This window comes from Hypomesus nipponensis, chromosome 24 (genome assembly GCF_054491055.1).
Source record: "Hypomesus nipponensis isolate SF chromosome 24, ASM5449105v1, whole genome shotgun sequence".
Classification (NCBI taxonomy): domain Eukaryota; kingdom Metazoa; phylum Chordata; class Actinopteri; order Osmeriformes; family Osmeridae; genus Hypomesus; species Hypomesus nipponensis.
Genome location: NC_140384.1, coordinates 6765270 through 6786741, shown reverse-complemented (window position 1 = coordinate 6786741; position 21472 = coordinate 6765270). Strand labels below are relative to the sequence as shown.

The following is a 21472-nucleotide window of genomic DNA, read 5'->3' as shown; positions in this document are numbered from 1 at the left end:
ATCAGATGCTGATGGAGGGGCCATTTCCCTTCCCTAAGCTCTATTATTGTACCTTAAATTATCATCTCACTCTGATTGAGATTTTGACATGACGATAATCGCGCTCAGCCTTGGAAGCCCCCACAGCCAGTCATTTGATCTGTTTCAGTAGCGTGGGACCAACATCGACAATAGTTTCGATTTTTCTTGCCGTCCTCCATGTTGTTTTCTGCAGATGGAGCAGGAGATCTCCCTGGTCCAGAGTAAGATGTCTGATCTGGAGTCGGTGTTGCAGCAGAAGGATGTGGAGCTGAAAGCCTCGGAGACTCAGAGGAGCATCCTGGAACAGGACCTGGCTACATACATCACAGAGTGCAGCGTGAGTGACATACACCACCCGTGTGTGTGTGTGCTTGGTGTCTACAACCTGTGTGTGTCTGTATGTGTGTCTGCTTGGTGTCTACAAAGGGGCATTGTGTGTTTGTGTTTTTTATGACAGTATGCCTGAGGAAATGTCTGTCGAAGAGTGCGTGACTCGCGTGCGTGCGCGTTTGTTTCAGAGTCTGAAGCGCAGTCTGGAGCAGGCTCGCACGGAGGTGTCCCAGGAAGATGACAAGGCGCTGCAGCTTCTTCACGACATCAGGGAGCAGAGCAACAAGCTGCAGGAGATCAAAGAGCAGGTAGAGCACCCCCTGTGGCTCGGGAGAAAACTACGCCCAAGCTGACTGCTGGGCGGTGATGGAGGTTTTGGCTTCACCCATCCTTGTGCTTAGTGGTTTGGGGTGTGAGGAGAGTGCTGCACTTGCCTCAGCAGTGCTAATTAGTGAGCGGCAAAGTGTTGGAGCACCGCTGCTCTCTGTGTGAGTACATTCAGAAGGCTGAAGCATAAAAATACTGCGCGAAACCATTTTCATTTTCTATGTCCATTCTTTTTGTATCATAAAAATAACGTCCTTTATGAGGATTGTTACTGAGGGGAAAAAACGGATTTACCTGTAATGCCACCAAATTGAACACCAGCTCAACTGATGAGCTTCATTTAAATTTGCTAAACTTGGGATTGCTAACCCAGAAGTGGCAATCTAACCCTAATCTGAGAGGAGAGGGGGAAGCTGAGTCCTATTCTCCTCCGGTGTCTTTCCCTGCAGTCCTGGAGATAGTTGTTCTTCAAGGTTTCTCCTTAGTTTCGAGATCCAACCCTCTCTCTGAAATAACATCTATACTTTAGAGGGACTAACAGATGCGGTAGATTTAAGTGCATTGAAGCGTTGTCCAAATAGTGTGTGTGTGTAGCTATCTAGTCCCACTTATGTTGCCAATTTAGAGACTTAAAATATTCAGAGGTTCATTGTAAAGGGAAAAAAGCACAAAGATGGGGGAAAAAGAAGAGATGCAAGTAAAATAAATTGGCATTAGGTTCAATGACCAAAAAATGGACAGATAAATAATAAATACAAATCTCAGCAGTTGCTGGCATTGGTTACCTAGTGCGAGGGTTGCCATGGCAATGCGAGCCATACCTACAAGTGGAGAGAACTGAGCTAGTGGGCAGGCTGTCGTGATGAGTCGCTATGTTTTCTGGATGTTTTATCATTATGGGAACCAGAGTATTGATGTTAACCCCTTCACTACCATGTGTAGTGTCCTGGTGCTCACTCAAACCTAGCCATGGTTGAAACTAGGTGGGGAACAGGACTCTACCTTGCTACAACCTTCTGTATGAGTTGCTTGAGATGATCATTTTAGAGATGTGCAGCTGCATCAGGCATCTCAAAGTGTTTAGAAAAAACTTTTGGCTTGTCATTTCATACACTTGGGCAAAAGGTTTTGCTTTATAAATGTGAAGTGTCTCATGTCTGGACTTGGGGGGAAAAAGATACTTTGCACTAAGGAGGGAGAGAAAGCCCATTTCCAAAACCACAATCATATGCAAATTAAGTATTTTTTAAACTGTGTATACAGCTAAGCCATACTTTCTATTTCCGGATTGTACTTGTCACAGAAAATCCCTTTTCGTTGCTTGTTGGAGTTTTCCACTGATATCAGAATAATATTCTTAACTTAAATTAACTGAAGGGGAATAATGGACTTGATCTTTTTCGTGAAAGAGAGAGAGAGAGAGAGGGGGGGGGGGGGAGGGGGGGAGGTGGGGAGAGGTAGTTTGTGGTATTTTCCCAGGATCGTGGATTAGTTTCTTCTCTTGGAGGATTCTGTTAACTACAGCTGTCACTCTTCCTCCCAGGGCTCCGCCCACCTTGTTTGAAGCTCCCAGCAGGGGTGAGCAAAGGAAGTTGAAGTTTAGAGGGATCAGGTTAGGGTATGTGTGTGTGTGACAGTTCATACTGTAGCCTATAACTGTTTATTCCCACCCCAATGCTCTGAATCAGCACTTTTGGGTGAGCGCACTTCCATTCACCCATGTGCCTCCCCTCTCTCTAATCTCATCTCCTCCCTCCCTGCCCCTTGGCTTCCCCCCGGTCTGGCTCCATGCAGCAGGCGGGTGCAGTCCTGGCCTAGTTTAGTCCTGCTGAGTGGGGTTTAGGCTGTCTGGAGATTTGCTGTGATCCAGTCCTAAACCAGGGGGACTGATGATCTGGGAAGGAGGGTAGGAGGCCCTTGGCAGAACTTAAGTGTAAATCAATGGAGGTCCGCTGGTTTTGATTCCACAAGGAGATTTTATGAAATTTCCCGCTGGATGTGGGTTTGTCTACAAACTACTGCCAAAGTCCAATGTTTAGTATCTATTAGAGTATGTTTCTACTTAATTATTTATACTGTATCCACAGTCTTTTCCATGTCTCTCAATTACATGAGCATACTGCGTTTCGAAGGGTCCACCGTTCGTCAGAGGGTGTCAAGGAGACAGTGAAATCCTTGTGTCCTCGTAAAAAAACACCACTCTATGATGCACAAAGTATTATGGGATGTAAAACCCATTTCCTGAGTCGGTGTAATAAATGTGAGTCATGAAGAGTCTTCCTGTCATAACAGTCACTGGGCAGGAGAAAGGTCTTAAGAGAGAGTTGGTCTCTAGTCAACGATGAAGGAATACTTGGCGGGTCTTTGAAACTCAATTAAAAAAAGAGCCCCTCTTGTTTTTATTAAAACGGCAGTGACACAGCACTTGTGAGGCTACTGCTGGTGGTGTCAGCCTCGCCTGTCATCTTCCATTGTGAGCCGGGACCCACTCTCCACAGGCATGACAACGTGCTACTTTTCATTGGCTTCCCTGGAGCTCTATCAACCTGTCAGATGGACCAGAATGACTGGCCCATGACTTGACGGAGACATGCAAATGAATGGGAAGGAAGGCTGCTAACCGTGGGTAATTGTTCATTAGCAGACGAGGGCATGAAATCATTCTGGCTAATGCCCTTTTTTCCCCCACACAGCCCATTGTTTCTGTTCCACAACTCTTTTGTCAGGTCACTCCCATTAAATGTAGTCATCCTGTTTATGCATTCATCTTTTCCTTTAATGTCCAATCTCCCTCCCTTTATGCCTTCTCGACTCTCTTTCCACTAAGCTGTCCAATCTCTGCTCCTCACTGGTCTCCCTCTCTCCCCTCCTCCTTCCTCTCGTCCGCCCCGGGCGGCGCAGGAGTACCACGCTCAGATGGAGGAGATGCGCGTGGCCATCAGGCAACTGGAGGAGGACCTCTCGGCCGCCCGTCGTCGGAGCGACCTCTACGAGTCCGAGCTGAAGGAGTCCCGGCAGGCCAGCGAGGAGCTGAAGAGGAAGGCTGCCGAGTATAACCAGAGGATGCAGAAGGTCTTCACGTAGCTGCTGCACGACGACTCGGGAGAACTACCTCTTTTCAGGGAGGAAATGACTCATGTTCTCTTGTTTCTATGTCTTTTTTTTTCTTCACAGGCCAAGGAGCAAGGAAAAGCCGAGGCGGAGGAGGTGCTAGCGAAGCTGGAAAGGGTACAACGAGCTCACTGTGATTTAAAAAAAAGAGTATAGTCGCTGCCAACAACTCTTGTACCTACTTTAATGAAGAGATTCGGACGAGACACCTAAACTGTCATCTTTCTGTGGAAAGTCTTGTTAAATTTTACAGATTCAACTGTATTTCCTGTGCTGTGTTTCTCTTTCAGACCAATTCTGAACAGCAAGCCAAAATTCACGATCTCCAAGATAAGCTTGCCAAGGTAGAATACTCTTGCTGTGCAGCTTCATGGATAATTCATATCTAGAATATGCTGGAAAAAACAGGCCTGTGTGCCTGTGCTCACCACAGAAGTAAACAAGCTCATTTCCCCCTCACTCCCTTCCTGCAATTGAGCTGAGGATCCCCTATTCTGCTGTGTGAAGCCAATTTGAACTGCAGCCTTAAGAGTAATTTAACTGTCTCTGCTGAAACCATAGTTTCTGCATAATTACTTGCAATCAAATATTTCTGCCCCATTGAGTATGTGATTCCTTCTCCATTCGTCTCAATGGTAGAGCCGGAAGCATACAAATTAAAACATTTAACGTTCATCCTCTAGGCCGAATGAGAGATGATGTTTCTCCTCAATATCCACGCTATTTAAACACGGAATTATCAATATCGGCCCTCAACAACATCTTATCACGAGGAACTAATTAAAATCAGATGCATCTGTGTTCGGCTCCAGTGGTTGTTTTTCCTCCGCTTCCTCAGGCTTCAAAGGCCAGCTCCGAGGCCTCAGATCTCATGCACAGCATCCGCGTGGCCAAGGAGCGCATGGAGCGTGAGCTGGAGAGGCTGCAGAACAAGGAGGACTCCAGCGACAGCCTGCGCAGACGCCTCCGTGAGACCGAGGTACTCACGTCGGTAGAAGGGGGGAAAAAGAAGTCCCTTTTCCTTGGAGACAGTTTCTTTGCTTACCGCCCACCTTTGTGTGTGTGTGTGTGTCTGTGTGTGTGTAGGATGGCAGGAAGACTCTGGAGAACCAGGTGAAGCGTCTGGAGATTGTGGAGCGTCGAGAGATGAAACTGAAGGAAGACATCCAGAGCAAGGCCCAGCAGATCCAGCAGATGGCTGAGAAGATCATGGTAGGTCGAAGCGGACGGGCTCACGTCACCATGTCAACATGACAGACTGGCTTGTGAAGTACGGCAGCAAGGAGCAGGGAGTCAGGTGGCTGAGCGGTTAGGGAATCGGGCTAGTAATCTGAAGGTTGCCAGTTCGATTCCCGGCCAAGCAAAATGACGTTGTGTCCTTGGGCAAGGCACTTCACCCTACTTGCCTCGGGGGAATGTCCCTGTACTGTAAGTCGCTCTGGATAAGAGCGTCTGCTAAATGACTAAATGTAAATGTAGCAAGCACTGTGAAGGAGCGACACGTCAGCCGATATCTGTGTATGTTTGTTTGTTTTGTTTGTTTGTTTGAGTAGGAGCTTGAGGAGAACGTGCGTGAGACCCAGTCCACAGCCCAGCGCGTGGAGTCTCACCTGGAGCAGAAGGAGAAGCTCTACGAGGATAAGATCAAGGTAGAGTTTCACCCACCTGGAACCCGCTCCAGAGAATTAACCTACACAGCTCCAGTGGTATTTAATAAACATCGAAAACCATTTGGATTCAAGTTTTTTCATCTGTTGCAGTTCACATTTGCGTGTTATAAAACGTTTTCATCACGGGAACATCGCTTTGGGTGAAAGCGTCTGCTAATTGAATACATTATCATCCCGAGAACTGAAGACCTTGGTTTTTCTTCCGGGCCTGGTTACCATGCTGTTGTTGACTGGACTGTCTTGTGGAGCAGGTCTTGGAGACCCAGATGAAGGCAGACATGGCTGACAAGGAGATGCTGGAGTCCAGTCAGAGCAAGTATGAGGAGGAGGTTCGTGAGAAGTGCAGCATCATCAGTGACCAGAAGGCGGTAAGATTTTGGCAAGCCTCGCTGGGACGTGGTCAGGCATATTTACGTATTTATCACGCTGACACAGATTTTCTAATCAGAAATAACCTGTTGCTAGGAAACTATGAAATAGATTCTGGTCCGTTTGCCATAATGGGAACAATACTGTGAATTGGATGTGGGACATGGATAACATTTTTCATTGAAGTACCGACACTTAACGAGAAATTCTGAAGCTGGGTTATTGGGTTCCCAGAGTTGTCGTGCTATGAGCCACACTTGTTATTCACTACATGTCCCCTGTCTTAGACTATCAATGCCATGGACTCCAAGATGAACAGCCTGGAGCAGAGAATTGCAGAGCTGTCCGAGGCCAACAAACTGGCAGCCAACAGCAGCATCTACACCCAAAAGAACATGTGAGTGCAGGGCGGTGCAACAGCACAGCAGCAAAGCACATGGACCGCGTGTTGCCTGCAGGTTCTTGGAAGAAGATCTGTCTGTGAGTGCGTGTGTGTGTGTGTGTGTGCTTGGCAGGAAGGCCCAGGAGGAGATGATCTCGGAGCTGAGGCAGCAGAAGTTCTACCTGGAGTCGCAGGCGGGAAAGCTGGAGGCCCAGAACGCCAAGCTGGAGGAGCATCTGGAGAAGATGAGCCAGCAGGAGCAGAGCAACAAGAGCCGTGTGACGGAGCTGGAGAGCAGGCTGAGAGAGGTGAGGGGGTCAGGGACCAGGCTGAGAGAGGTGAGGGGGTCAGGGACCAGGCTGAGAGAGGTGAGGGGGTCAGGGACCAGGCTGAGAGAGGTGAGGGGGTCAGGGACCAGGCTGAGAGAGGTGAGGGGGTCAGGGACCAGGCTGAGAGAGGTGAGGGGGTCAGGGACCATGCTGAGAGAGGTGAGGGGGTCAGGGACCAGGCTGAGAGAGGTGAGGGGGTCAGGGACCAGGCTGAGAGAGGTGAGGGGGTCAGGGACCAGGCTGAGAGAGGTGAGGGGGTCAGGGACCAGGCTGAGAGAGGTGAGGGGGTCAGGGACCAGGCTGAGAGAGGTGAGGGGGTCAGGGACCAGGCTGAGAGAGGTGAGGGGGTCAGGGACCAGGCTGAGAGAGGTGAGGGGGTCAGGGACCAGGCTGAGAGAGTTGAGGGGGTCAGGGACCAGGCTGGAGAGGGGTGGGGGGGTCAGGGACCAGGCTGGAGAGGGGATGGGGGGTGAGGGTTAAAGGTCAGGAGGAAGAAGGGGAGAGGTTGCAACCCTCACAATGTTCTATTTGTGCCTGATCAGCAACTCTCTGGCTTACCTCCGTATGACTCAACTCTTATACGACGCCTTCTGACCCCCACCCCCCCTCCCCGCTCAACCCCCCCCCCCCTTCGTCAGACGGGCCTGGAGCACGAGGAGCAGAAGCTGGTGATCAAGCGTCAGGTGACGGAGGTGACCCTGTCACTGCAGGAGCGCGAGTCCCAGATCAGCGGGCTGCAGGCGGCGCGTCACGCCCTGGAGAGCCAGCTGCAGCAGGCCAAGACGGAGCTGGAGGACACCACGGCCGAGGCCGAGGAGGAGATCACCGTCCTCAGGGTGAGTGCCGGGGGGAGCCGGGGGGAACCAGAGTTCACCAAAACCCCCGGAGTTGCAGCACACTCTTTTTGGACTTCAGTGTCGTTCAGTTAACCGCACGAATGAGTTAACCGCACTAAATATCTAAACACAATAACGATCATCTCCACTTGGACAGATTGTGCTTCGATAGACGGGTGTGCCTCAGCCATCCCGTTTATTAAATACAGGAAGATAAAAGTGACTCGTACAAACAGGAAATGTAAATGTAACCATGCTGTTAAACCTGCTACTCTGTGTCTGTCTGTCCATCTGATAGGCTCATCGGGACGACATCCAGCGCAAGTTTGACGCCCTGAGAGACAGCTGTGCGGTATGCTGCTCTTCCTCTACTTTTCTCCTCCATCTCCTTTTCTCTCCATCTCCTTTTCTCTTCATCTCCTTTTCTCTCCATCTCCTTTTCTCTCATCCTCCATCTCAATCACATTAAAATAATAAATAGGGCATTTTCTTGCATATGGTAGACCCCCCCAACTTAAATATTCCAGTTGAAGTCAATCATTGCCACCGCCAGCTTAGGAAAAGCCCAGGCTCTTACTAATACTGTTTCCATTTATGAGTGTGGAATAAAGTCGAGTATTCAGGTTGAGGCGATGAAAAATTGATACCCATACCATCTCATATCTCTTTGTAAGAAAGAATGTGACGACTAACCCAATAGAAAAGAGGTTTCTATGTTGTGAAGAATAAAAAAAATACAAAATAATACTTCAGAGTCATATGGTTTGAATCTCCACCGGGACTCATTGTGGACTCATTGTTAATACATAATGGACTCACTTTATCCTTTTGGCCTACTTTTTGAGATCCACCCACTCTCAAGCTGTTGATAATCAGCCTTCTCACCATAGACCATCCTGGTCAGGGTTCAGAAGAATCATGGTGACGTTCAGAAACAAACACGGGTTGTAAAGATGCCCCCTCCGGCAGGTTTATTTGTGTGTGGCACCAGAGTTTTTTTGACAACGTCCTAAAAACACACTAGTTTGCCAGCCAGACTCTATTCGTAGCCCTCGCAAATGGAACATGAGGTCAGGCTGACTTCAGGATTCATCAATAAATAATGTTATAAAAGAGGCTTTGATGGGTTATGAAACCAGGTATGAGGAGATGGAGGTCTGGAGGGCCTCTACCACTCGTCGCCATGGTTTTTGACATGATGTTCGGAAAGAATGAATTTAAATCATAACCAGTAAAACTAGTTATGTTTGTGCCCTCTGGGGCTGCCATTTTGGTGCATTAGCTCTGTGGATGAGACACAGCTTTTCCTTCGGGCTGGAGTGTCTGTACATGGAGGATGGGGACGTCGATGATGGCCAGATGGATCCCACTGGTGACTTCCCTCTCTCTCTCTGGAGTGTTTAGCTGCTACTGTCTGCTCTGCACTCCCAGGGGGAGTGGAAGGACAGGCTGGTTAGAGAGACTCGTTTACCCACAAAAAAAGCCAATGCTCTCTTCCTCCCCAGCTCTGTGCTGCTGCATGGCACACAGGCTCCGCGAGAGGGGAAAGCAGGCCCGCGACTGGAAGATCCATCGGGGTCTCTAACCCTCATTTGCATACAGTATGCGGTCTTCCCTCCAGTGTTTAGCCACGGTGCCGCTGATGAACCGGTTGGGTTTCTCCGTGCTTCGCTGTGGGAGAGACATGAACGCTGTCTGACAGTGGGGACGGTGCCTGCAGCAGATATCTATCAGGGATTATAAAAGGCGACGTTAATATAATGCTGCGTGATAGCAGTCTCCTGAGGAAACATGTTGTGTGCGTGCGCCGAGAAAGAACTCTGATGGAGGGATTCCTGCCCCTGTCAATCAAAGGTTCCCAGCCACGCAATAACTCATTATCACCACATTGATGTTGTGCATGTTACACTCGTATCATACTTGGCATGATAAAGGAGCACATCTTGGGGGAGAAAGAACGCCATCGTCTGTCCATCCAGGGCTTTGGGGTGGTTCATGGAGGCTCTGTGTGGGTTGTAGGTGATCACAGACTTAGAGGAGCAGCTCACCCAGCTGACCCAGGAGAACTCGGAGCTGAACCGGCAGAACTTCTACCTGTCCAAGCAGCTGGACGAGGCCACGGACGACACGGAGGACAGGCTGCAGCTGGGCCAGGACGTGGACCGCCTCCGCAGGGAGGTGGCGGACCGCGAGATGCACCTCAACAACCAGAAGCAGGTACCACCTGGCCTTGTCTTTAAGACCTCTCAGCCCTTTTGGGGATATCCCTTCTCTCTGTCTTCTCTCTCTCTCTCTCTGTCTCTCTCTGTCTCTCTCTCTCTCTCTCTCTCTCTCTCTCTCTCTCTCTCTCTCTCTCCTTCTCATCGCCTCGCTCTAATTGCACGTCCTTAACGAACAAACAAGAGTTTCTGCTGAGCTGGGTGTCACCAGCCAGCGCAATCACATCGAAGAGGGCAGCAAAACCAGCCGGCTAGGCAACGGCTCAATCCGGTAATCACACAATGTATCCATCTCTCTCTCTCGGCGAGGAGAGAAGCGATTGTCTCTGTTGCTGTACTCTGCCTGGCCCTGTGGGAGGGGGGTGGGGAGAGGGGGGGGGGCGTGCGTGGGCGTTCAGCAGCGCTCTCTCTCTCCATCTCTCCGTCCTGGCGGTTGCGTAACGCGGGATGGAAGTCATAGACGAAGGATCCGGCCGTGAGTGGGAGGGGATGTGTCATCCCCAGAGTTGCCGGGTGGTGGTTAGGTGTCAGTGCTGGCTGGGTGGACATCAGAGGGGCTCTGGTTGCTGCGGCCGCGGCTATATCTGTCTGCCGGTGCTCGTCTCCACACACAAACGCCTTGTGATGGGAAAACATGAGGCCGAGCTCAACAGGAGCCCTGCGCCACGCTGTAAATATCTCGCCTCCGGGAGTAGCGTGGAACACCTTCAAGGCGGACTCTCCTGTAGTGCCACGGATTCATCTCCAGATCATATCCTGCAGAATGTGGTCTCGATGACTGTGTATTTTATTATTATTATCATCATCATTACCGCCTTCATCAGATGATACTATTCGGTGCTCTACAGAGGAGAATCCCATTTTGTAACGGCCCTTCAAATTGAAAAAGTGGTGCTCTACCAACATTATGAAACCGTCATCTCATATAGAGGCTCTTTGGAGGACCCCAGTGCTAAGAGAAGGAGATCTCAATACTTGGGGTGGTAGCGGGGAGGGAGGTAGGAAGGAAGTGTCACCGCACACTCCAGCCCCCCGTCCGAAAACACTCACCGCACGACCCCTCTGACTTGTCCGGTAGAACATAGAGACCCTGAAGACCACGTGCACCATGCTGGAGGAGCAGGTGGTGGAGCTGGAGACTCTGAACGACGAGCTGCTGGAGAAGGAGAGGCAGTGGGAGGCGTGGAGGGGTGCCCTGGAGGACGAGAAGAACCAGGCGGAGAGGAGGACCAGGGACGTGCAGAGGCTGCTGGACAACGAGAAGCAGAACAGGTAGGAACGCACACACTCAAACGCGGGTCCCACACGTGGGGGACTTTTCTGTCAGCGAGCGAGAACACGCACACATTCTCCACAGAGCCACAGACGGCTTGTGTCACGCACAGTACGTTCACAGAGCGCTCCGCGTCCCCCCCCCCCCTGCAGGCTGCGTGCGGACCAGCGCAGCTCCGAGGCCCGCCAGGATGTGGAGCAGGCGGTGAAGGAGCACAAGGCTGAGATCCTGGTCCTGCAGCAGGCGCTCAAGGACCAGAAGCTCAAAGCGGAGAGCCTCTCGGACACAGTGAGCTCTCTCTCTCTCTGTGTGTGTGTGTGTGTTTGTCTGGGACACGAGTGGCTCCGAGCGGTCGTGACCACCCTCCTCTCTGTCCGTCCCCTAGCTCATTGACCTGGAGAAGAAGCACGCCCTGCTGGAGATGAACGCCCGCAGCCTGCAGCAGAAGCTGGAGGGCGAGAGAGATCTGAAGCAGAGGCTGCTGGATGACGTAGGATGACTACATTTCCGTGTCGTCTGTCGAGTCCTTTCCTTGTGGATAGTTTGTATATTTTCCACATAACCGTCAGCTATTTCTTTAACTGCACACGATGTAAACAGCTAATGTGGGTCCTGTCTGTGAGGCAAGCTTGTGTCCGTGTGTGTCTGCACCCACACTCTGTACGCCCGTATGTGCCCTCAGCAAAGCAAACTGCAGCAGCAGATGGACGTCCAGAAGACCCACATCTTCAGGCTGACCCAGGGGCTGCAGGACGCGCTGGACCAGACAGACCTGCTGAAGACCGAGAGGACAGACCTTGAGTACCAGCTGGAGAACGTCCAGGTAAAGCTACACACACACACACAGACACACACACACACAAACACACACACGCCGGGCCAGATAAATACACCCACTGCTTTCGCCTGCTATCTTGTTAGGTGACGATGCACTCAAATAAAAATAAAACGCCGTACATGCACTTTTGGTCTGAGAAGTGAGAGGAGATATTCACGGCCTTAGTGATGTTCACTTAGCTCCACCTGCAGGCTGTGTATTCCCACGAGAAGGTGAAGATGGAGGGCACCATCACCCAGCAGACCAAGCTCATAGACTTCCTCCAGTCCAGGGTGGACCAGGGAGGCTCTAAGAAGAAGAAGGTAAGCCTGGCAACATCTCCGTCTTCTGACGCTGGTCCTGGGTCACACAGGAACAGTTTGACCGTTGGACCAGGGTGTTCTCGGGGTGTGTTCGCCAACGCCAGAAATGTTTTCCGAGGGTCTGTTGGTGAACGTTGGAACAAGAGCTTCTGAGGGGTGTGTTGTATGTTGAGACTGCCTTTTCCCAGGGTCTGTTTGGGAGGCGTAGAGAGGACCTGCTGGTCGCCATGGCGGCCCAAAGCGCCTCCCAGGGGTCCCAGAGCTCCCAGGGGTCCCAGGGCTCCCCGGTCCCCATGGCCCCCCCGGTGCCCCTGCAGTACAGCGACATGAAAGTGGCCCTGGAGAAGGAGCGCTCTCGCTCCTCTGAGCTGGAGGATGCCCTGCAGCAGATGCGCCTAGAGCTTCGCTCGCTGCGAGAGGAGGGTGAGCGCTCGCATGCCTCGCCGTTTGTAGGAAGAAAAACCAAAACCCCGGGTACAGACGGGGTTCAAATGATGATTCTCTGAATATTTCGAGCTCTGACTAAGAACTTTGCCGTCCGGTCATTCGCTCACCCACTCAGCTGTAAATGATGGAGAGATACGGCCCACTCATCTTCACCATGAAATGCTTTCAGATTTAAGCGTCGCACCAAAGGCGGCTCCTCCGTCCATTATCTCTGTTGATCTTGACTCTCTCAAAGACCCTCTCTAGAGCGCCATCCTGCAGGTGTCTGCCAGCCCCCCCACCACACACACACACACACACACACACACACAATCTCTCTCTCTCTCTCTCTCTCTCTCTCTCTCTCTCTCTCTCTCTCTCTCTCTCTCTCTCTCTCTCTCTCTCTCTCTCTCTCTCTCTCTCTCTCTCTCTCTCTCTCTCTCTCTCTCTCTCTCTCTCTCTCTCTCTCGTGGGGGTGGTGGTGAGGTCCTCTTGCTCTGCTGAGGAGGGGGAGGGAGTCGGGATGACTCCCTCAAAACAGCGACACACACACACTCCATTACCCCCTCAGCATCGGCCCAGGTAGTCCCACCAGAGGAGAGGAGCTTCTGCAAAACACACTGCTGCATCTCCACCCCCCCCAGCTTACTCTGGTGTCTGTGTCTCTCATGCACGCTGGGATCCAGCCGTGCAGTATAAAGGTCTGGAGCACGGCGCCCCGCCCACACCTGCCTCGGCTCGGCAGCAGATGATGATGTCAGCCCTGGTGAAGTCTCCAGAGCACAAGCAGGGACCCAGCCAGCTCGCCTCCTCCTCCTCCAGCTCCGGCCGCAGGAAGGAGACCGCCACCCCTGAGGGTGAGTCTGGACGGGGGGTGAGGGAGGGAGGGGGAGGGAGGGGGAGGGAGGGGTCCTGGCAGCAGCAGACGCACCTGCGCCCGCGCACACTGGGACGCTCACATACACACGCCGGTGTGAAAATACTCTCATGCTACTTAATAAAGGGCGCTTTTCAGCGGCTTAGTTGGAGAAAATGTACGTTTTTGTGTGATTTTTCCAATAGTGAGCAGATGGATTCTGGTAGGCTAGAAGGCTATCAGAGCCTGTTGGCAGATACCCTTTAGTACCTCTTATCTTCACACCTTAGAACTTGTACTATCCCTTTCTCACACTCTGCAGAGAGAAGGAGGGTCACTTTTGAAAGTAAGTCCTATCTCACAGAGTCCCCCGTTTGCCATCCCCTCTTACTTTGCCTCTTTCTCACCCACTGGCCAGATTTCAAAAGCTTTGCACTACAGTGAAACAGACAGACATTTCTCAGGAGAATGACTGGTATTGATTTTGCATCAGGTAATCATAATCACACTTAAGGAAAATAATGTTAATGTTCAGTCCGACTTTAGCTGATAGTCATTTCAGAAATAAAAGCCAAGCTTGAAAGAATATCCCGTGATTCATAACTTGATCAACTCATCATAAAATCAAAGCCATTAAATTAATAGTCTGTGCATTCTCTCAGGACCTGAAATTACCATCCATAAATACAGTTGTTGTCCGTTCAGCAAAATATTCCTCACTTTCAGTGCACAGCTTTGGAAATCTGATGCTGCCGCATTCACTTCTGTTTGCCAAAACGTCAATCTTTTACACCAAACAACAACGCTAACCTGGCCTCCCCCGTAGACCCCTGCAACCCGACCTTGACTCGCATTCCAAATACAGGACTCCACTGTGCAAAACACCTTCCAATTCACAATGACTCTACTCTTTCTGTAGGACTCACCTCTGGATGCATGTGTCATGTCTTGAGTTCCAGTCACCAACCCCACAGTAGATAATGGTCTTCCTCCCTTTTATTATTTCCCTTTGTCTCGCTGATTTCCTTTCGATCTTTAACATGTTACGTTTGCGATGCTTCCTCCACCCTAAGCCTCATTGCATAACAGCAGCGGCAAGGTGGGCCTTGACTCGCTGCATAAGCACCCCCCCGTCCCCCTCCCCCTGTTCCCTGGCTGTGTTCAGAGTACGGCCGTCGCATGAAGGACAGCCAGAGAGACAGGGAGAGGGAGAGAGACAGGGCGCACCACAACGCCCCTCACCGCTTCACCGTGGGGCTGAACATGAGAGCCGCCAAGTGCACCGTGTGCCTGGACACCGTGCACTTTGGCCGCCAGGCCGCCACCTGCATCGGTACGTCTCGACCAATCGCCAAAACCTGACCCAGGAAGTGAACGGGCTCGGGTCCAATAGGGAGGTTGCCCTTGCCACGTGTCTGACTCCTCCCCTTGCCTTGCTCCGTTTGGTTTCTCTCCTTCAGAATGTCACGCTCTGTGCCACCCAAAGTGCTCCCCCTGCCTCCCCGCTACCTGTGGTCTGCCCAGCGACTGCGCTCTTCACCTGGGGGAGGGCTCGAGCCGGGACAAGGGCAGCTCCCCCGGGCTGCAGCTGAAGGAGGCCAGCGGACACGTGCGTCTGGAGGGCTGGATGAAGCAGCCCAGGTCGGTGCACTCACCAGTAAACACTCACCCCGAAAACACACTGGAGGAAAAAATACAACAGAGCTCCAGAAACGGTGTTTCCCCGAGGCTTGACAACTTGCTTTCAATCTTGTTGTCTCTCCTGACAAGTGTCTCTCCAGTCTGTCCTACTGTATCTGACAACTGTTTATAAATTGCTTTTTTTTTTTCTTCTTTCTTTTCTTCTCATAACCTTACTGACAGTGACAGGCCTGTGTGTCCCACAGGAACGGCAGGAGAGGCCAGGGTTGGGAGAGGAAATATGTGGTTCTAGACGGGACCAAAGTATCCATCTACGAGATGGAGCCCAGAGAAGGTGCCTCACACGGTCCACCCTGTTCGGATTCATCTCTGACTCGAAGCAAGTACATGCCTGCAGTTGGGTCTGATGTGCTGGGTGTGTTTGTGTCAGACTCTGCCAAGCCGCTGGAGGAGTTTGAGCTGTGCCTGTCGGAAGGCGAGGTGATGGTCCACGGGGCTGTGGGCGCGTGTGAGCTGCCCAACACTGCCAAATCAGGTACACCTAACATCCACTACCGCGCTTGGAACCCCACCGTGCCCCACCGACAGCAGGCAAGGCCCCCCCAACAGCGTTCTGTGCTAAAGAACGTCCGTGCGTGTCTTTGTGCGTGCAGATGTTCCATACGTGCTGAAGCTGGAATCTCAATCGCACACCCCCTGCTGGTCGGGCCAGACCCTGTACCTGATGGCTCCCAGCTTCCCAGACAAGCAGCGCTGGGTGGCCGTGATGGAGTCGGTGGTGGCGGGGGGGCGGGCGGCCAGGGAGAAGGCGGAGGCGGACGCAGTGAGTACCACAGAGGCCTACGGGATGGAAGCTTCTACCTTGTCCTTGTTCGCTCTGGTTTCGCGGGGCCGAGTGGGTCGGATACCGTGGGATGGTTTCGCTGCCGCGGTTCTGCTTTGTGAATGACGTTCGATATCACTTATACCTGTCGTTAATTGTGCCCTTCTTCTCTCTGTCTCTGTCTCTCTTTCTGTCTCTCTCTCTCAACTGTTTGTTGCTTTGTCATCATGTCACTATGTATGTCCGGTATGTGGGCATGTTTTGTTGATTTGCTCTACTCTGCCCATTCTATTGGGTTTCACTGCACATAGGCTGCTGTGTCCAAAAGACAGATGGTTCTGTCTTCACTGGTCCAGGTAAAGAGCCTCACTAGACTGCCTTCCGTCCGCTGTCCTGTCGGTTTAAGACACACAAACACACACTCACACGCAGTCACTCACTCACACACACAGACACACACACACACACTTACACTCACACACACAGTCATGCTCATTGCACCTACACGTGCGCACACACACTGCATGCATGTGACATGTGTCCAGGTTATGTGGTCATCCTCCCTGCTGTGGGTCATCTCCTTCACGCCTCTCCCCATCCTATCCCTCTGACTGTTTGTGTTGAGGTGCCTGGCACTGCAACAACATGTCAAATGTATGCTCTGAGTACATACATTTCTCAGATTTGCAGTGCACATCGAAGCAACCTCGAGGAGGAAACTAAACTTGTCACCCTCCTGGACAGGACGGGATTGTTTTCACTTCTTCTTCTCTCGTGTTTCTTCCCTGTCCCATACAGTACTGAGTCACTTGCACAGTGTTAGTTCTATCTCTCTCTCTTCTCTCCTCCCTTCTCTCTCTCCTCCCCCTCCCTCCCTCCCTCCCTCCCTCCCTCCCTCCCTCCCTCCCTCCCTCCCTCCCTCCCTCCCTCCCTCCCTCCCTCCCTCCCTCCCTCCCTCCCTCCCTCCCTCCCTCCCTCCCTCCCTCCCTCCCTCCCTCCCTCCCTCCCTCCCTCCCTCCCTCCCTCCCTCCCTCCCTCCCTCCCTCCCTCCCTCCCTCCCTCCCTCCCTCCCTCCTTTCACAACGACCGGCTGCCTCCCCGACTGTTAGTTTTCCTTTCCCTGACCCCCCGTCTGTCTCCCCTCCCCCACCAGAAGCTGCTGGGGAACTCTCTGTTGAAGCTGGAGGGCGACGACAGGCTGGACATCAACTGCACCCTTCCTCTCACTGATCAGGTGCGGACACCACACGCGGTGATCTAGTCGAGGCGGCGGCAACGACCATCTCTGTCCGCTGAGATGAAAGATCCATCTACGTCTCTTATCTCTAGATTTTGCCGTGGGTTGTAGTGTACTGTTGCCTTGTGGGAGTGGTTCTGGTCGTCTCCCCGTTTCCCAGCTGTGTGTCGTCCTCCCTGCAGATCGTGCTGGTGGGGTCTGAGGAGGGTCTGTACGCGCTGAACGTCATCAAGAACTCCCTGACCCACATCCCCGGGCTGGGCTCCGTGTTTCAGATCCACATCGTCAAGGAGCACGAGAAGCTGCTCATGATCGTTGGTGAGCCGTCGGTCCAGAGCACAGTAGAAACTAAACGGAGAACTTTCAGAGATGTCCAGCCTGTGATGTGATTGAGGAGATGACTGGAGATGACACATACAACCATTATTTTTTTTGTCTCATAGATTTGATGTCACACACATGGTCCTAACCAGAACTACATTTAATGTCAGCAAATGACCGACTCGAGCGTTCCGTCTTCAGTCACACTGACACCACACTGCCTGTGTCCCGGGCTGTTTTGCTCTGCAGGGGACGAGAGGGCGTTGTGTCTGGTGGAGATCAAGAGGGTGAAGCAGTCTCTGGCCCAGTCCCACCTGCCGGCCCAGTCTGAGCTGGCCCCCTACATCTTTGAGACGGTGAAAGGCTGCCACCTGTTTGCTGCGGGCAGGGTAAGGACACCACTGGCACCATGGTCATTCCTTAGGATGTAGAATCTTTTAGCTGTGACTCTGACTGTGTTTGGGTGTGTGTGTGTCTGTTCACAGATAGACAATGGCCCCTGTATCTGCGCCGCCATGCCCAACAAGATAACTATTCTACGCTACAACGACAATCTCAACAAGTTCTGCATCCGCAAGGTGGGGCAACACTCGAATCTTGACGTCCGCCAAACAGGACAGATTGCACGGTGTCCTGATGGTTCCTTTCCTCATCCCTCTCTCATCCTCGACTCCTCCTGTCACCCCCCCCCCCCCTCAGGAGATTGAGACACTGGAGCCTTGCAGCTGCATCCACCTGACCAGCTACAGCATCATCATCGGCACCAACAAGTTCTTTGAGATTGAGATGAAACAGTACACGCTGGAAGGTCTGTGTCACGCAACCACACGTTCTTTTTTTGACCACAACGCAATCATTATTCCATATTTGTCTCTCTGCGGTATCTGTGTATCTTCAGCCATGGATTCAACGCCACCTCTTCAAGTTGTTGAGGGGTATTGATGTTAGCGCAGTCCAAACACAAGGCTCTCATAAAAAACTGTGACATTGTGTATGTATGGTACAGTAACCGTCTGCTGTACCATGTCGCCCCCGTAGAGTTCCTGGATAAGAACGATGTGTCGCTAGCCTCGGCCGTGTTCGCTGCATCCTCCCACAGCTTCCCCATCTCCATGGTCCAGGTCACCAGCACCCAGCAGAAGGAGGAGTACCTGCTCTGTTTCCACGGTGACACACACACACACACATGCAGGCCCACACACATACACACACCCAAGCACAGACCTAACTGTGTTTACTTTAGGAGCAGAGGCATGTCGGCACAGTTTGTGGGTACAAACAAACCATCTATTTATTTCCTTTTCGATGTTTGATGTGGTTGATTTTCATTCGGCACTGGTTGCAGTTGGTGTGGAAGGATCACACACATGCTATTGCCTATACATGCTTCTAGAAATGTCACCTCCGTCCAGCAGTAGAGGTAAATGAGAGCTGTTTGCTTTGACAGAGTTCGGCGTGTTCGTGGACTCATACGGACGGAGGAGCCGTACGGACGACATCAGATGGAGCCGTCTGCCCCTGGCCTTCGGTGGGTACTCTGGGGTTTCTTTGTGTCCTGGCGGTGTCCTGGCGGTCCACAATTGGCCAATAATATCCTTTTTGTTTACGTAACCTTTCCCCATGCGTCTGTGATCCAGCCTATAGGGAGCCCTTCCTGTTTGTGACGTACTTCAACTCCTTGGACGTCATGGAGGTTCAGGGGCACGCATCGCTTGGGTAAAAACAAAAAAAAAACAAGCAAACAGCGATGGAACATAATACTGCTTGGTACAGCCTTGGTGAGCTGTTCGTTCCGGTAGAGCTCACAGGAATGTGTGGTGTGTGTGTGGTGTGTGTGTGTGTGTGTGTGTGTGTGGTGTGGTGTGTGTGTGTGTGGTGTGTCGACAGGCCTCCAGTGCTGGCCCACCTCGACATCCCCAGCCCCCGGTACCTGGGACCAGCCATCTCCTCAGGGGCCATCTACCTGGCCTCGTCCTACCAGAACAAGCTGAGGGTGATCTGCTGCAAGGGCAGCCTGGTCCGCGAGTCTGGGGAGCTGCAGAGGACTGGCTCCAGTCGAGGGTTAGAGCTCTCTGTTGTGTCTCGTCCTCGTCGGTTTGTTTGTTTACAGGGAGTTCTGTCATCATGCAGTGGGGCTGTAATGAAATCAGTTCTGAACACAGAAATAAACAGAGGGAAGTCAAAAATGGAACGTGCGGCGGGTTTTGTGGATCAACACTGCCCCCTAGTGTTCATTTGAAGAAAATGCATGAAACAAACAATTGTAGGGTCTTCTACTCAAAGTGTAAATAGCTGTTTCAGCCCTGGCGACATCTGGAGCTGAAGCGTAACCGCGGTGACCGTTCTCTCCCTGTGCCTTCTGGTCCGCAGCAGTCCCAGTAAGCGCGGGCCGCCCACTTACACCGAGCACATCTCCAAGCGTCTGGCTTCGGGGCCCGGCGGCCACGAGGGCCTCCACCGCGAGCCCAGCACCCCACACCGCTACCGGGAGGGACGCACCGAGTTCCGGAGGGACAAGTCGCCCGCTCGCCCCCTGGATAGGGAGAAGTCCCCCGGCAGGGTGCTGGACAGCCGCAGGGAGAGGTCCCCAGGGAGGTTTGAGGACCCGTCTCGTACCCGCCTCCACGCGGGGTCCGTCCGTACGCAGCTCACCACTGTCAGCAAGGTACCCCTGGAGACCGAGACGGTTATCTAACGAAGGGGGGCGGGGAAGGGAGGGGGGACTGCATCGTCAAACCACAAAAAGTGTTTATTGTGTTGGAATTGTCAACCGACCGCGTCGTCACGCCAACCGTATTGACGCGGCCTGCTATAGGTTGTGTTTTGGGCGGGAGATGGCGTTGACCCTCTTGAGTGTTTATGCCCGTGTCTGTGCAGGTTTGGGACCAGTCATCAGTGTGAAAACCTGCCACGGCCCTTTAGAGGCTGAGGAGAGGGAGGGAGCCTCACTGGGGGGTATCCCATGATGCTCCTGGCTTTGCCACCTAGGCTGACCGGCCAATCAAAAGCAAGTCTGCGTCACCGCCTGTACATAGTGCAATCTCAACTCATCCATCACACAGGACAGACAGTACAGTTGCACTTGGGGAAGTTTCCTATGACAATCTTCGCTTTTCCAATGTGTGTTTATGGGAAAATCCCAAGGAAGGTATGGTCTAACAGAGCATTAATAGCAGGGACTAACTATATGGATCTATGGATCATGGGTAAAATCTTTATAGTATAATCAAAGTTGTAAATATATTGTTGTTCCAGTTTTTATAGTTAAAGGGAAAAGTCGGCAGGGAAAGCCAAGTCTATTTTTTTTAAGAAAGTGTTTATAAATGATGTTGCAGGGAGTCTAATGATGTTACAGGGAGAGATTCTACAATCAACATTTCACTAGTTCAGATATTATAGCTTTTCTATGGCTGGAGAATCATGCCAACATTAATTCACCCATGCACAAACAGGAACTGAAAGTGGTTCCAGTGCACATGGCCCATGTCACTTTGCACTTCAGATTTGATGTGAACAGGATTCCAAACTCATTATTTAGACATGACCGGTCTTCTTTTTGGATCAACTTTCTACGGTCCGCTCGACTAAATGGACTTTAATATCTAACTGCATTAAGATTGCTTAATAACAGTACATGTCTGAACATACTTTGTAAGACAATAATAACGATGCCAATGTTTTACAAGTGTTTCTTTGGTGTTTCAGTATACCTAAGAGGACAAAGCTTTGCCTTTGATGGGAGGGCCGGTCGGCCTAAACCCGTTGCTAGCTTGCTCTGGTCTGCTGTTGCGCACGGTCCTGTTCTTACTTCTGTGCAGTGAAACTATAAAGTCCAGTACTTGTCAGGGTATGTCACTATCTATTATCGCTTCCTTTATAATCGGTGAGAAAATCTCTATTCGGGGAAAAAACACATCAAAGAGCAAGAGCATGAGTAACGTTGTGAAGCCACTTGTCGCTTTTTTTTTTTTTTTTTGCAAACTGATTGTGTTTATCTGTCATGTATTCACTTGAATTTGCGTTCAATGAGTATACATCGATGTGAGACGAGAACTCAGAACATTATCTTGATTTAAAAAAAAATGTAGACAAACATTAAACATGATTAAGCTTCTATGGGGCTGAGTCGAGACGTTTTTTTTTTTTATCATTGTAAAAAAA

At 51.5% G+C, this 21472-nt stretch overlaps 1 protein-coding gene across 2 annotated transcripts; it reads left to right on the top strand.

Moving 5' to 3' along the window:
- Nucleotides 1-214: 214 nt before the first annotated feature.
- Nucleotides 215-21425, top strand: citb (citron rho-interacting serine/threonine kinase b). 2 transcript variants are annotated; one of them, XM_084690147.1, is made up of 38 exons: nt 215-358; nt 540-659; nt 3580-3750; nt 3853-3906; nt 4080-4133; nt 4628-4768; nt 4876-5001; nt 5343-5438; nt 5711-5827; nt 6116-6225; nt 6344-6518; nt 7178-7375; nt 7674-7727; nt 9395-9592; nt 10673-10866; nt 11020-11155; nt 11253-11357; nt 11550-11690; nt 11885-12007; nt 12196-12430; nt 13120-13290; nt 13612-13635; nt 14455-14622; nt 14750-14930; nt 15176-15264; nt 15361-15465; nt 15584-15753; nt 16907-16987; nt 17173-17308; nt 17561-17700; nt 17797-17889; nt 18011-18119; nt 18350-18478; nt 18759-18839; nt 18949-19027; nt 19199-19372; nt 19682-19976; nt 20189-21425. In XM_084690147.1, exons 1-38 carry the CDS (start codon nt 215-217, stop codon nt 20210-20212), a joined length of 4941 nt encoding a protein of 1646 aa, XP_084546273.1. In that variant the 3' UTR covers nt 20213-21425. The 2 variants fall into 2 exon arrangements, with proteins under 2 accessions (XP_084546273.1, XP_084546274.1); XM_084690148.1 differs by lacking the exon at nt 13612-13635.
- The last annotated feature ends 47 nt before the right edge of the window (nt 21426-21472 follow it).

Coding starts and splice junctions, on each gene's coding strand:
- citb (XM_084690147.1), top strand. CDS start 215: ATGGAGCAGGAGATCTCCCTGGTCCAGAGTAAGATGTCTGATCTGGAG. Junction 4,769..4,875: donor GACGCCTCCGTGAGACCGAG/GTACTCACGTCG, acceptor GTGTGTGTGTAG/GATGGCAGGAAGACTCTGGA. Junction 19,028..19,198: donor CAGGGGCACGCATCGCTTGG/GTAAAAACAAAA, acceptor GTGTGTCGACAG/GCCTCCAGTGCTGGCCCACC.